The sequence below is a fragment of the Pan paniscus genome, chromosome 20, assembly GCF_029289425.2.
Source record: "Pan paniscus chromosome 20, NHGRI_mPanPan1-v2.0_pri, whole genome shotgun sequence".
In the NCBI taxonomy this organism is placed as follows: domain Eukaryota; kingdom Metazoa; phylum Chordata; class Mammalia; order Primates; family Hominidae; genus Pan; species Pan paniscus.
Window position 1 is genome coordinate 49800115 of NC_073269.2, and position 15986 is coordinate 49816100.

Genomic DNA, 15986 nt, shown 5'->3' on the forward strand with positions numbered 1-15986 from the left:
GCAGTGGCACGATCTCGACTCACTGCAACCTCTGCCTCCCAGGTTCCAGTGATTCTCCTGCCTCAGCCTCCCGAGTAGCTGAGATTACAGGCGCCCGCCACCATGCCTGGCTAATTTTTATATTTTTAGTAGAGACGGAGTTTTGCCATGCTGGCCAGGCTGGTCTTGAACTCCTTACCTCAGGTGATCCATCTGTCTGGCCTCCCAAAGTGCTGGATTACAGGCGTGAGCCACCATGCCTGGCTGAAAATCCTTACTTTTTATTCCGACTAAAAAATTTTACATCCAGTCCCACAAGGGACTTCAGCTTCACACACCCTTTCTGTCCTCAGTACCCAGCTCCCAGTATCCTTTCTGACCTCAAAACCAAAGCTACCATCAACCCTTGTGTCCCAGGACCATGGCTCCCAGTGTCTTCTCTGTCCTCAGGGTCCAAGCTCCCATCAACTCCTGTGTCCTCAGGACCACGGCTCCCAGCATCCTCTCTGTCCTTCAGGTCCAAGCTCCCATCAACCCCTGTGAAGCAGGACCATGGCTCCCAGCATCCTCTCTGTCCTCAGGGTCCAAGCTCCTATCAACTCCTGTGTCCCCAGGACGATGGCTCCAGGAATCCTCTCTGACCTGAGAGCCCAAGCTTCTAACTGCCCCTGTGTCCCCAGATCCATAGCCCTGAGCAACTTCCTTCTTTTTCAGTCCTCAGCTTCCCAGCTTCTGTAGACTTGGGAAGAGATAGTCTCTAATCCTCTTTCCAGGGCTCACATTCTGTGACTTTTGCTAGATGGGAGAGGAATGTTTGATCTGCCTTTGGAATACTGGTCCAAGGGGTAACTAGTAGTTGCCTTTTCCCACAGGAGCCAATAGGCCCGCTCACTCTGTGCTCTGACAGATGTCTCCTGCTCCAGCTGAAGGGGAACCTTGGGAGATGTTGGTTTGGTTCTCACCTGTCATCCTTAAGTCCCACCATTCCATGTGAAGACATCACAAGAGTAGTGGTCTTGACGGGCGCGTTGGCTCACACCTGTAATCCCAGCACTTTGGGAGGCCAAGGTGGGCCGATCACTTGAGGTCAGGAGTTTGAGACCAGCCTGGCCAACCGGCCAACATGGTGAAACCCCATCTTTACCAAAAAAAAAAAAAAAAAAAATTAGCAAGGCGTGGTGGCACGTGCCTGTAATCCCAGCTAGTCGGAAGGCTGAGGCATGAGAATCCCCTGAACTTGGGAGGCAGAGGTTGCAGTGAGCTAAGATCATGCCACTGCACTCCAGCCTGGGTGACAGAGAGCGACTCAGTCTAAATAATAATAATAATAATAAATAGAATAGTGGTCCTGTCCCCCTCCTACGTCAGGGTACCCTGTCCATTAGGGATTTAGTGCAAGTGACAGCAAGTGCAACCCAACTGGTTTGAGAGAAAGAGAACTGGTTCACACATAACAAAAAGTCCTTCTATGGCTGGCTTTGGCGAGGTCTGTCAATCTCTGTCCTAAGGATGCATGGCTCCCCTCCTGTAGCAAGATGGCTGGCAGATACCCCTGGGGCCAGATTCATATTTGGGGTGATTAAGATTCTGCAAGAGAGAGACAACCTTTATTTCACACAGCTTTTCAATTGTTGCCTGTCCCTGGTGAGACTCGGAGACCTAGCTCTTGCCTGGTTTCTAAACTTTCAATAACACCGTTTTTGCTTAAGTCAGCACAAACAGATTTTATTTCTTGCAAGCAAAGATTCCTGAACAAAAACTTCAGAGCCGTTAACAATCAGGTCCTGATCACAAGCTATGGTATAGGACGTGAGAAATTTGTCCCTAGCCTCAATATCTGCTGGAGGGCATCATGGAATAAGTATTTCTATCCTCTGATCCCCACTGTAGGGCATCATGGGATATATAATCCTAACCTTCAATCTCTGCCATAGAGTTTCATAGGCAATGCAGTCCTAGCCTCAATATGTTGTAGGGAATTATGGGAAAGGTGAAATTACCCTCAATTATAATACAGAGCATCTCAGAAAATGTCGTTTTAGCCTCATCTCTGCTGTAGGGCATCATGGGAGATATACTTCTGGCCCAATTTTTGTTGTAAGTTGCCATAGAAGATGCAGTCTTTTCTTCCTTCCCTTTTTTCTTTTCTTTCTTTCTTTTTTTTTTTTTTTTTTTTTATTATGTAGAGACAGGGTCTCTCGCTATGTTGCCCAGGCTGGTCCTGAACTCCTGGGCTCAAGCAGTTCTCCTGCCTTGGCCTCCCAAAGTGCTGGGATTATAGGCAAGAGCCATTGCACCCAGTCCCTTCTCTCCTTTCTTTCTTCATCACCTGCCATATTCCAGGCACTAGGAATAAATTATCAAGTAAATAAACGGCCTTACCCTCCCTGGCAATTATAATGGGGAAAGTTAGCTAAAAACAAACAAAAATTACTGTTCCATTTAACCATTGCTGAATAACAAAATACCCCAGAACGTAGTGGTGTGAAACAACAACCTTTTAATTTTATGATTCTGTGAGTCAGGAATTGGAGCAGGATTGGTGTGTATCTGCTTCATGATGAACTGGAGCCAAAAATGAACTAGCTGGAACAGCTGGAGATGGAGGGGAGGGGCATCAAGGGCCATATATCTAAAGCTGGTGGTTGGTGTTGTGGGTTTTGAATAGTGTCCTCCAAGTAAAATATATGTTGAAGTTCTAGCCCCTGGTATCTGTACATGTGACCTTATTTGGAAATAAAATCTTTGCAAATGTAATTCACTTTTTGGTTTTTTTTTTGTTTGCTCGAGACTGAGTCTCACTCTGTCACCCAGGCTGGAGTGCAGTGGCATGATCTCGGCTCACTGTAACCTTCACCTCCTGGGTTCAAGCGATTCTCCTGCCTCAGCCTCCCAAGTAGCTGGGATTATAGGCACGTGTCACCATGCCCAGCTAATTTTTGTATTTTCAGTAGGGACGGGGTTTCACCATGTTGGCCAGGCTGGTCTCGAACTCCTGACCTCAAATGATCTGCCACCTCAGCCTCCCAAAGTGCTGGGATTACAGGCATGGGGCACTGCATCCTGCCCAGATGTGATTAACTTCTAACCCCTGGTATCTTTGCATGTGACTTTATTTGGAAATAAGGTGGGTTTTTTTCTTGTTTTTTGTTTTTTGTTTTGAGACAGTTTCACTTTGTCGCTCAGACTGGAGTTCAGTTGCACAATCTCAGCTCACTGAAACCTCTGCCTCCGAGGCTCAAGCGATCCTCCCACCTCAGTCTCCCGAGTCACTGGGACTACGGGCAAGCGCCACCACACCCGGCTAATTGTTGCAGTTTTTGTAGAGATGGGGTTTTGTCATGTTGCCCAGGCGGTCTCCAATTGCCACCCTCAAGCAATTCATCCGCCTCGGCCTCCCAGAGTGCTGGAATTATAGGTGTGAGCCATGGCGCCCGGCCAGAAAGTCTTTGCAGATTTAGTTGAATTAAAGACTAAATGTTTCCATGCTGAGTTAGAGTGGGCTCTAAATCCAATGATTGACATGGGGTTATAAGGAGAGATATTTGGAGACATAGCCACAGTCCCAGGGAAGGTGGACATTGGAAGACAGAGGTAGGGATTAGAGTGATGCAGCTACAAGCCAAAGAATGGCAAAGATTGCTGGCAGTCCCTCAGAAGCAAAGAAGAGGCAAGGAAGGGTTCTTCCCCTGAGACTTTTTTTTTCTTTTTTTTTTTTTTTGAGACTGAGTCTCACTGCTGTCAGCCTCAGCTGGAGTGCAATGGCGCGATCTTGGCTCACTGCAACCTCTGCCTCCCAGGTTCCAGCAATTCTCCTGCCTCAGCCTCCCGAGTAACTGAGATTACAGGCACCCGCCACCATGCCTGGCTAGTTTTTGCATTTTTAGTAGAGATGGGATTTCACCCTGTTGGCCAGGCTGGTCTCAAACTCCTGACCTCAGGTGATCCACCCGCCTCGGCCTCCCAAAGTGCTGGGATTACAGGTGTCAGCCCCGGAGACTTTAAAAGCATGGCTCTTCCCCTGACACTTTAAAAGCGTGGCTCTTCCCCTGAGACTTCAACACCTTGGTTTTGGACATTTAGCATTCAGAACTGTGAGAGAACAAGTTTCTTGTGTGTGTGTGTGTGTGTGTGTGTGTGTGTGTGTGTGTGTGTTTGTTTTTTAGACAGAGGCTCATTCTGTTGCCCAGGCTGCAGTGCAGTGGTTCAATCTCGGCTCACTGCAAACTCCGCTTCTCAGATTCAAGTGATTCTTATGCCTCAGCCTCCCAAGTAGCTGGGATTACAATTACAGAGGAGCGCCATCACAGCCGGCTATTTTTTTTTTTTTTTTTTTGTACTTTTAGTAGAGACAGGGTTTCACTGTGTTGGCCAGGCTGGTCTCAAATTCCTGGCCTCAAGTGATATGCCTGCCTTGGCCTCCCAAAGTGCTGGGATTACAGGTGTAAGCCACCACACCTGGCCTAAGTTTCTGTGTGTGTGTGTGTGTGTGTGTGTGTGTGTTTTGTTTTTTTTTTTGAGTGGAGTCTCGCTCTGTTGCCCAGGCTGGAGTGCAGTGGCATGATCTCGACTCACTGCAAGCTCGGCCTCCCGGGTTCACGCCGTTCTCCTGCCTCAGCCTCCCGAGTAGCTGGGACTACAGGCACCCACCACCACGCCCGGTTAATTTTTTGTATTTTTAATAGTGACGGGGTTTCATCATGTCAGCCAGGATGGTCTCGATCTCCTGACCTCGTGATCCGCCCGCCTCAGCCTCCCGAATTGCTGGGATTACAGACATGAGCCACCGAACCCGGCCAAGTTTCTGTGGTTTTAAGCCACCTTGCTTGTAAGATTTGTGTGTGTGTGTTTTAAATTTTTTATTTTTAATTATTATGAATACATAATAGTTGTGTATATTTACAGGACATATGTAATATGGTTTTGGGTTTTAGTGGTTTTTTTTGTTTTTTTTTTTTTTTTGGAGACAGAGTCTGGCTCTGTTGCCGAGGCTGGAGTACAGTGGTGGGATCATGGCTCACTGCAGCCTTGACCTCCTGGCCTCAAGGGATCCTCCTGCCTCAGCCTCCCATGTAACTAGGACCACAGGCATGCCCCACCACATCCAGCCAATTTTTTTTTTATTTTTAGTGGAGATGAGTTCTCACTGTGTTGCCCAGGCTGATCTTGAACTCCTGAGCTCAAGAGATCTTCCTTTCTCACCCTCCCAAAGTGCTAGGATTACAGGCGTGAGCCACTGTGCCTGTCCTTCCATGATATTTTGATATAGGCACACAATGTGTTAGTTTATAAAGTTTGTAATAATTTATCACAGGCAGCCCTAGGAAACTAATATAGCCAAGTTTCCTGTTTCTTCTCTATATCACATCTGCTGGGGCTACATGTCCAAGGTGGCTTATTCACCCACTTGTCTGGTGCCTGGGCTGAGATGGCTGAAACATCTGGGGCTCTATCTCCACATGGCATTTATACATGAGTAGCTTGGGCTTCCTCACAGCATGGTGGTCTCAGGGCAGTAGTACTTTTACATGGCAACCAGCTTCCCCAGAGTGAGCGTTCTAAGATTCAGAAAGTGAAAAATGAAAGTTTCTTAAAGCTTGGTTCCAGAACATAGCACAGCAAAACTTCCACCACATTCTACTGGTCAAAGCAGTCACAGAGTCACTCATATTCAAGAGGCAGAAGTACAGACCTCACTTCTTTAAGCCACCACAGTGACAGGTGGTGATATGTCATTAGAGAAAGCCCTAAACAGAACCTTGTCCCTCACCTGCCCCCAAATACCATGGAAGATGTCTTTTTTTTTTTTTTTTTTTTTTTTTGAGATAGAGTCTCACTGTGTCATACAGTGGTGTGATCTTGGCTCACTACAACCTCCTCCTCCTGGGTTCAAGCGATTCTCCTGCCTCAGCCTTCCGAGTAGCTGGAGTTACAGGCACCCACCACCTTACCCGGTTAATTTTTGTAATTTTAGTAGAGACGGGGTTTTGCCAAATTGGCCAGGCTGGTCTCAAACTCCTGGCCTCAAGTGATCTGCCTACCTCGGCCTCCCAAAGTGCTGGGATTACAGGCGTGAACCACCACAGCCAGCCGAAGATATCTTATTTTTTCTTCATTAGCCACAAGATTTGATGGGGAATGTAATTTTTGTCTCCATGGGTTGCCTTAGCAAATGATGAGAAGAACATGAATTTTTCAATATTGTGCTCCTAGAGTGCCATTGAAATGGTAGTTCTGTCTCTTTTTCTGACAGTCCTGAGGCATCCCGGGAAATAGAGCCCAGCCTTTATCCCCGGTCCCCAGCACATCAGGGGAAGTGCACTCCTGTCCTTATTCCTCACTGCAGTGCATGCAGGGAGTTCTGGCCATCAGGTTATCTTCTATCCGTCTCCTTTCCCAAAGCATGCTGGGAAATGTGGGGATGTCTCCTTAGAACAACAAAATAGTTGCAACCTTTGAAGTTTAGGAGAAGACTAGAAGGTTAGCGTTCAGTGTGTGATCTGGAAGCTTGCATTTGTAAGAATTAAAGAAAGAGGAGGCCAGGCACGGTGGCTCATGCCTGTAATCCTAGCACTTTGGGAGGCCAAGGTGGGCAGATCACCTGAGGTTGGGAGTTTGAGACCAGCCTGACCAACATGGAGAAACCCTGTCTCTACTAAAAATACAAAATTAGCCGGGTGTGGTGGTGCATGCCTGTAATCCCAGCTACTTGGGAGGCTGAGGCAGGAGAATCCCTTGAACTAGGAGGTGGAGGTTGTGGTGAGCTGAGATTGTGTCATTGCACTCCAGCCTGGGCAACAAGAGTGAAACTGCATCTCAAAAAAAGAAAAGAAAAGAAAAGAAAAAGAAAAAGGAAAGAAACATGAAATGTGGCTTGACGGTGAAGGACAGGTTTATTTTAGAGAAAACCAACCTGAGGGGGGCTTTTGGCTGAGTTAGGTTAGAGAGCCCTTTTTTTTTTTTTTTTAACAGACTAAGGATATTTAAGAGTTTTGGAAGGGGGTGCTTATCTAGGTTCGGAATGTTTTCATGTGAGGAAAAGTTTATTGTGGGGTTGGAAATTTTCTGGTCGGAAGGGAGGCTATCTGGGGGTTGGCATGTTTCTGGTCAGAGAGGGGTTTATCTTAGGGTTGGAATGTTTCTGATTATGCTGATGGTAGCCATTAGGCTGATGTTTTGGGGCTGGATTTAGCCGATTTTTTTTTGAGACAGAGTCTTGCTCTATTGCCCAGGCTGGAGTGCAGTGGTGCAATCTCGGCTCACTGCAAGCTCCGCCTCCCGGATTCACGCCATTCTCCTGTCTCAGCCTCCCGAATAGCTGGGACTACAGGCACCCGCCACCACGTCCGGATTTAGCCGATTTTTAATCAAGAGGAACTAAGAATGGTGGTGTTTGTTCAAGATGGCAGTGCTCCTGCTCTGTCAGCATTTGGAGTCCAGAAATAGATGTGGAGGCAGCCCCCAGGAGGACTTCCAACCTAGGCAGGGGTCTCAAACATGACCCCTGATTCCAGGAGCCTGTGAAAAGGTGTCCCCCACCATTTATCCTCCCAAAGATAGACACTACAAAGAAGGGCATACCTGGCCTTGTCCACTGGTACAAAATCTTTATGTAAGTATAAAATAAATAATATGAATATTAATTAATAACAACAACACAACAGTGGCAACAATATTAATAATAACAAGAGCTCTCCCATTGGCCCACGGCCTTCCTCCAGCTTTTCTCTTCTGCTTCACACAACTTTGTGAGATAGCTGTTTTCATAGCTGGGAAAACTGAGGCCCAGAGAGGTCGGCACACTGGCCTGAGGTCACACAGCAAGTCTGTAGGGCTGGGAGCCGAGGGAAGGGCAAAGGGGTCCCCCGGATCCAGCCAGGGCAGAGAGGGGGATTTCAGGTTTAGGTCCAGAGGAGAGTGCCTCCCCACAGTCTGGCGGTCATTAGCAGGGTGATGGTGAGGCTGAGATGGGCAGGGCCAGGCTGAGGAGCAGCCCCGCTACGGTACTGGACATCCAGGTCTGGGTGGTTACAGCCACTTTTAGTACAGCAGGAGACATCAATGTGGTTCATGCTGAAGGCGTCACCCAGGTGGGCATGTTGGCACATTGAGGCGGTTGCACAGCCTCTTACCATATAGCTTTGGTTTTTCGGTTCTGAGGAAAGAGAAGACGGAGTGAGACTTCCAGCTCCTGGGCCCAGGACTGGAATTCTCCAGTAGGTGACCTGCCACCTTGCAGTGGGTGCCACCTTCACTACCACCTAGAGAAAGCAGCAGTTCTCAGGGCCAGGTGTGGTGGCTCATGCCTGTAATCTCAACACCTTGGGAAGCCAAGGAGAGAGGATAGCTTGAGCCCAGGAGTTCCAGACCAGCCTGGACAACATAGCAAAACTCTGTTTCTACAAACATAAAAAAGAAAAAAAAAGCTGTAGTCCCAGCTACTTGGGAGGCTGAGATGAGAGGATCACTTGAGCTCAGGAGATGGAGGCTGTGGTGAGTTATGATCACGCCACTGCACTCCAGCCTGGGTAACAGAGTGAGACCCTGTTTCAAAAAACAAACAAAAAGAAAGAAAGGAAGGAAGGGAGGGAGGGAGGGAGAGAAGAAGGAAGGGAGGAAGGGAAGAAGGGAAAGAAAAGAAAGAGGGAGGGAGGAAGGAAGGAAGGAGAAGGGAAAGAAGGAAGGAAGGGAGGAAGGGAGGAAGGAAGGAAGAAAGAAAGAAAGGGAAAGAGAGACAGAGAAAGAAAAGGAAAGAAAAAAAAAAGAAAGAAAGGAAGTGAGCAGCGGTTCTTAAAGTGTGGCTCAGGGACCCCAGAGACCCTTTCAGGAGATCTGTGATTTCACATGGCTTTTTCACTCTCATAAGTGTACAATGGGCTTTTCCAAAAACTCCAGGACATGTGATATTGCAACAGACTGAAAGCAGAAGCTTCCATGAGGACCCAGCTGTCTTCTATTAAGCTGGACATTAAAGAGATGTGCAACACAGCAAAATAATGCCAGTTTTCTCATTACGCTTTTTTTTTTTTTTTTTTTTGAGATGGAGTCTCACTCTGTCACCCAGGCTGGAGTGCAGTGGCACGATCTCGGCTCACTGCAACCTCTGCCTCCCGGGTTCAAGCAATTCTTCTGCCTCAGCCTCCCAAGTAGCTGGGACTACAGGCGCGACCACCATGCCCAGCTAATTTTTGTATTTCTAGTAGAGACGGGGGTTTCACCATATTGGCCAGGCTGGTCTCGAACTCCTGACCTTGTGATCTGCCTGCCTTGGCCTCCCAAAGTGCTGGTATTACAGGCGTGAGCCACCGCACCTGGCTGGTTTTTTGTTGTTGTTTCTTTGTTTGTTTTTTTAAGACAGGGTCTCGCTCTGTTGCCCAGGCTGCAGTGCAGTGGTGCAATCTCCGTTCACTGCAACCTCCACCTCCCAGGCTCAAGTGACCCTCCCACCTCAGCCTCCCAAGCAGCTGGGACTACAGGCATGCACCACCATGCCCAGCTAACTTTTGTATTTTCTGTAGAGACAGGATCTTGCTATGTTGCCCAGGCTGGTCTCAAATCCCTAGGCTTAAGTGACCCGCCCACCTTGGCCTCCCAAAGTATTGGGATTATAGGCATGAGCCACCATGCCTGGCTATCATTACATTTTTTCTTTGGGAACTATACTTATTTTTCATTAAAATGTTATTTATCTTAATGTGTAATGAGTTTTTATTGTTATAAGATGAATTCATAAATAAACCTTTAAAGATTTCTCAGTTTTGGCTGGGCACGGTGGCTCACATCTGTAATCCCAGCACTTTGGGAGGCCAAGGCAGACAGATCATGAGGTCAGGAGATCGAGACCATCCTGGCCAACATGGTGAAACCCCGTCTCTACTAAAATTACAAAAATAAGCTGGGCATGGTGGCTCATGCCTGTAATCCCAGCTATGCAGGAAGCTGAGGCAGGAGGATTGCTTGAACCCAGGAGGGGGAGGTTGCAGTGAGCTGAGACCATGCCACTGCACTCTAGCCTGGCGACAGAGCAAGACTCCATTTCAAAAAAAAAAAAAAAGATTTCTCAGTTTTAATTTTAATTTTATTTTATTTTATTTTATTTTTTGGGACGGAGTTTCATTCTTGTTGCCCAGGCTGGAGTGCAATGGCACAATCTTGGCTCACCGCAACCTCTGCCTCCCAGGTTCAAGTGATTCTCCTGCCTCAGCCTCCCGAGTAGCTGGGATTATAGGCATGTGCCACCATGCCCGACTAATTTGTATTTTTAGTAGAGATGGGGTTTCACCATGTTGGTCAGGCTGGTCTTGAACTCCCGACCTCAGGTGATCTACCCACCTCGGCCTCCCAAAGTGCTAGGATTACAGGCGTGAGCCACCACTCCTGGTTCTCAGTTTTAATTTTAATGTGGCATTTATCTATAGAAATCACTGATATAAACAGTAAACAGTTTTTTTTTTTTTTGAGACAAAGTCTCCCTCTGTCATCCAGGCTGGAGTGCAGTGGGGTGATCCCCACTCACTGCAACCTCCTCCTCCTGGGTTCAAGTGATTCTCGTGCCTCAGCCCCCTGAGTAGCTGGGGTTATAGGTGCACGCCACCACACCCAGCTAATTTTTGTAATTTTTTGTAGAGACAGGGTTTCACCATGGTGGCCAGGCTGCTCTCATACTCCTGACCTCAAGTGGTTCTCCTCCTCGCCCTCCCAAGGTGTTGCAATTACAGGCGTGAGCCACCACACCTGGCCAAAAATAATTTTTAAAAGCATGAAGTTGAGACCAAAAAGTTTGAGAACCACTGGAATACAGAGACCTTTCCAGGACACCACAGGATGAAAGCCCAAGATGTCTTCAGCAAATCCCCACAACCCACGAGAAATCCACCAAAGAATTCCATTTTTCTTTTTGTAGAGATGGGGGTCTTGCTATGTTGCCCAGGCTGGTCTCAAACTCCTGGCCTCAAGAGATCCTCCGGCCTCAGCCTCCCAAAGTGCTGAGAGTACAGGCTTCAGCCACCGCACCCAGCCGGAATTCCACTTTTCCATGGCAAAACTGTCCACATCCTGATGGACAAGTCCTAATTCCTTACAATAATATTCACCCACCTGAAGGAAATCCCACCTTTTCCACAGGGAGACCCACCACGGTTAACTCCAGCTTAACTGGAAGTCAATCTCTTGCGGAACTCTCCACCCCCAATAAGTGTTCCCTCCCAGCCTCGGAGAGGGCCTCACCGTGAGTGCCGGTGGCTACCAGACATTGATTCATGGGGCCTCGGCAGTCAATGAGGAAAGTCTCTTCAGAGGAGCATCCATGGGTGCTGTTCCCCTTGCAGCTGTAACACTGGCGGCCATTCTGCGGCAGATTTTCAAGCTCCAGGACTTAGGAGAAGACCAGAGACACAGAGACCAAGAAAATTAGTGCTTGGATCTCCACTTCCTTGAATGACCTCCCCAGGACTTCCACTCCGAGCCAGAGATGTCATGGAGCCACCTTGTGGTCAGGCATCTGAATGGCATTTGGAGGGGGATGGTTTTCGAGGGCTTGAGAGAAACCCCAACTTTCAACTCCCCATGAGTCCCATTTCTGGCCAGGCACCGTGCTGGGTGCTGGGTAAAACTATGTAAGATGAAACTGTCCTTGCTCTCACAGAAGTTACAACTTATTTATTTATTTTTGATACAGGGTCTCAGTTTGTTGCCCAGGCTGGAGTGCAGCGGCGCAATTGTAGCTCACTGCAGTCTCGACCACCCCGGCTCAAGTGATTCTTCCACATCAGCCTCCTGAGTAGCTGGGACTACAGGTGTGCACCACCATGCCTAGCCAATTTTTCTGTTTTTTGTAGAGATGGGGTTTTGACACATTACTCAGGCTGGTCTCAAACTCCTGGAATCAAGCAATCTGCCTGCCTCAGCCTCCCAATGTTCTCGGAGTACAGGTGTGAGCCACTGTACCTGGCCAGAACTTACAAGTTATTACTATTATTATTACTAAAAAAATTTTTTTGAGACGGGGTCTTGCTATGTTGCCTAGGCTTGTCTCAAACTCCTGGCCTCAGGCGACCCTCCCGCCTCCGCCTCCAAAAGTGCTGGGATTACAGGTGTGAGCCACTGTGCCCAGCCAGAATTTACAATTTAGAGCTACACTACCCAATCTGGTAGCCACTGGCCACATGTGGTTATTTACATTTAAATAAATTAATATTAAATCGAATCTTAAAATTCAGTTCACATTTCAAGTGCTCACTGACCACATACAGTGGTGGCTGTAATACTGGACAGGACAGAACATTTCTATCTGTTGACAGTGCTGGGTAATAGAGACAGGGATCTAGATTACACTGGAGGGGAGGGACAGTGAAAGCATCCCTGAAGATGATACATTAAAGCTGAGGCCTAATGGATGAGAAGTTGCCAGCAGGGTGAACTCTTGGGGAAGATGTGTTCTAAGGGAGGATATTCATGTGCAAGGGCCATGAGACCAGATGGGCTTTGGTGATTATAGAAACCAAATGAACGTCAGCACAGCGGCTCATGCCTGTAATCCCAGCACTTTGGGAGGCCGAGGCAGGAGAATCGCTTGAACCTGGGAGGCGGAGGTTGCAGTGAGCCAAGATCACGCCACTGCACTCCAGCCTGGCTGACAGAGCGAGACTCCATCTCAAAAAAGAAAGAAAGGAAGAAAGAAAGAAACTAAATGAAGGCCAGGCGCAGCGGCTCATGCCTGTAATCCCAGCACTTTGGGAGGTCAAGGCAGAAGGATTGCTTGAGCCTGGGAGTTTGATACCAGCCCCGGCAACATAGTGAGACCCCATCTGTACAAAAGTTTTAAAAATTTAGCTGGGTGCGGCCGGGCGTGGTGGCTCACGCCTGTAATCCCAGCACTTTAGGAGGCTGAGTCAGGCGGATCATGAGGTCAGGAGATCGAGGTCATCCTGGCTAACACAGTGAAACCCTGTCTCTACTAAAAATACAAAAATTAGCCAGGCATGGTGGTGGGTGCCTGTAGTCCCAGCCACTCGGGAGGCTGAGGCAGGAGAATGGCGTGAACCTGGCAGGCGGAGCTTGCAGTGAGCCAAGATCGCGCCACTGCACTCCAGCCTGGGCAACAGCGCAAGACTCCATCTCAGAAAAAAAAAAAAATGTAGCTGGGTGCAATGATGCGCATCTGTAGTCCCAGCTACTTGGGAAGCTGAGGTGGGAGGATCACTGGAGCCCAGGAGTTTGAGGTGGCAGTGAGCCGTGATTGTGCCACTGCACCCCAGCCTGGGCGGCAGAGCAAGACCCTATGTCTAAAGAAAACACAAAACCCCAAAAACGAATCTAAACAAAGACTGTGAGGCAGACAGGTGCCAGATTACATAGGCCAACAGAATAAGGTCTTTGGATCTTATTCTAAGAGGAAGGGGAAGTCATTGAAGTGCCTGAGAAAGGAGGGTGACATGATCTGATTTACATTAAAAAATAAAAAATTGGTGGTGCATGGTGGCTCATGCCTGTAATCCTAACACTTTGGGAGGCCAAGCCCAGGAGTTCAAGACCAGCCTGGCCAACATGGTGAAACCCCCATCTCTACTAAAAATAGAAAAATTAGCCAGGGGTGATGGTGGGCACCTGTAATCCCAGCTACTCAGGAGGCTGAAGCAGGAGAATCGCTTGAACTCGTGAGGCGAAGGTTGCAGTGAGCGGAGATCACGCCATTGCACTCCAGCCTGGGCAACAGAGTGAGACTCCGTCTCAAAAAAAAAAAAAAAAAAAAAAGGCCTGATACTCCCATTTTTCAGAAAAGCAAACAGAGGCCCAGAGAGGAGTCGATTGCCAGAGAGTGACTGCGCAGCTGTCTGCCTGAGTGCATGCCCCTGCCCGACCCCAGGCCTTGCCTGTGTCTCCCGTTCCTTACTTGGGCCCTCGTTGCATTTGGTGGTGTTGCAGCATTTCAGGAAGTGGAAGGTGTCGTTGTTGTGGAAACCATTGGAGCCCGGGCAGCCGGGAAGGTAGCCACAGCCACGGAGGTGGCGGTCATCCTTTGGACGCCCTATGGGGGCCAGGGGACAGAGGTCAGATGTCAGATTGTGAATGAGGGACTAAGATGGGATTTGCCCGAAATAGCAGGCATTCAACCATTCTCTACTTCACCCTTCATCATAAGACCCTCATTTTATCTAGAACAGTCATAGATCTTGTCGAAAACTACATATTCCAGCCTCTCCAGGTAGTCATGTGATGAAGTTCGGACTAATGTGATATAAATAGAAGTGCTTTATGGGACTTCCAGAAAGGAGAACCCTTACAAAAGGAGGAGTGCCCCCTTTTTTGTCCCTTCTTTCCTTCTTCCTCCTTCCTGGAACTTAGATGTGAGACCCGGAGCTCTGGCAGCCATTTTAGACTATGAGGCATTTTGAGAATGGAAGTAATGTGTAAGAAACAAGAGGGTGGCCGGGCGTGGTGGCTCATGCTTGTAATCCCAGCACTTTGGGAGGTTGAGGCGGGTGGATCACAAGGTCAGGAGTTCGAGACCAGCCTGACCAACATGGTGAAACCCCCATCTCTACTAAAAATACAAAAATTAGCAAGGCGTGGTGATGCACACCTGTAATCCCAGCTATTCAGGAGGCTGAGGCAGGAGAATCACTTGAACCTGGGAGGCGGAGGTTGCAGCCAGCCAAGATCACGCCATTGCACTCCAGCCTGGGTGACAGAGAGCAAGACTCTGTCTCAAAAAAAAAAAAAAAAAAAAAAAAAAAAAAAAAAAAAAAAAAAAGAAATGAGAAGGCATCTGGGTTCCTGGTGACTCTGGACCTGTCCTTGTGGCCCTGGACCTGTCCTTGTGGCCCTGGACTTCCTATCACTGGACCTCTTGTGTATGAGAGAACTTAGTCCCTTGCTGACATCCCTGTTACTTTGGGGTTGTTTGTTAAGTGCAGTCTTAGGGAGGAGCAGAGCAGGGAGGAGGAGTTGCCAGCAGGTTGGGGCTCACCTTCTTCACCTTCCTGGATCCAGTGGGTCACCACATCCAGGCACTGTTCTTCAGGGTTGCGGCACTGCAGGCTCTGGTGCCGGCCCCTCTCACAGCTCATGTCTGATGAGCCACAGGAAATGCATTCGAGGTAACGGCTTCGGGAATAGGTGACAGCCCGGCCTGTTTGGAAGAGGGGGAGGGGAGTGAGACTCCATGGGGACAGTCCTGGAGCCCCAGCTCTGCAAGGACTCACTCGAAATCAATTCCTCCTTATCCTACCCTGCAGTCAGTCATTGAGCCCTGCCTATTCTGCCTGCTGAATCTTTCTAGAATCCACCCCCTCCTTTCCAGCCCCATGGACCAGTCCAGCTCAGACCTCCTTCAACTCCAGCTACCTCCCTAGCCTCTGGGTTTCCATTCTTGTCACCCCCTACTCACCCCAGTGCAGCATCTCCACATGGCCCTAGATACATTTCTTTCCTTTTTTTTTTTTTTTCCACGAGACAGAGTCTCACTGCGTCACCCAGGCTGGAACGCAGTGGCACCATCTTGGCTCACTGCAACCTCCACTCCCTGGGTTCAAGTGATTCTCCTGCCTCAGCCTCCCGAATAGCTGGGACTACAGGCGTGCACCATCACGCTGGGCTAATTTTTGTATTTTTAATAGAGACAGGGTTTCACCATGTTGGCCAGGCTGGTCTCGAACTCCTAACCTCAAGTGATCTACATGCCTTGGCCTCCCAAAGTGCTGGGATTACAGGCATGAGCCACCGCACTCGGGCCCTTAGAAGGATATTTCTAATACTCATATCTGACCCTGTCTCTCCTCTGCTCAAGACTCTTCCATAGCTCCCTACTGCCCTGAAAATAAAATCCAAGATCCTCAGCATGGGATTCAAAGCCTATCAAATACTGGGGCCTGAGCACCTCTCCTGCCTCGTCTCCCTCCACTACACCCTCAGACTCTGCTCCACACTGACTTCCCACAGTCTGCAACGACACATGTTCCCTGGCATCCAGGCCTTTGCATATGCCATTGTTTCTGTCTAGAACACCT

General features: G+C 48.6%; 1 protein-coding gene across 5 annotated transcripts in view; it reads right to left on the minus strand.

The window, feature by feature from the left end:
• Positions 1 to 1387: 1387 nt before the first annotated feature.
• The window catches only part of PLAUR (plasminogen activator, urokinase receptor), a 28540-nt gene continuing 13941 nt past the window's right edge, over positions 1388 to 15986 (minus strand). For 2 of the 5 annotated variants that reach the window (XM_003817579.6, XM_034944591.3), the window contains exons 4-7: positions 14948 to 15109; positions 13871 to 14005; positions 11206 to 11352; positions 7567 to 8134 (exon numbers count right to left, since the gene is read on the minus strand). In XM_003817579.6, coding sequence (XP_003817627.1) covers positions 7881 to 8134; positions 11206 to 11352; positions 13871 to 14005; positions 14948 to 15109 — 698 coding nt within the window. In that variant the 3' untranslated portion in view covers positions 7567 to 7880. The other 3 variants (XM_003817581.5, XM_034944592.3, XM_003817580.6) reach the window with 3 other exon arrangements.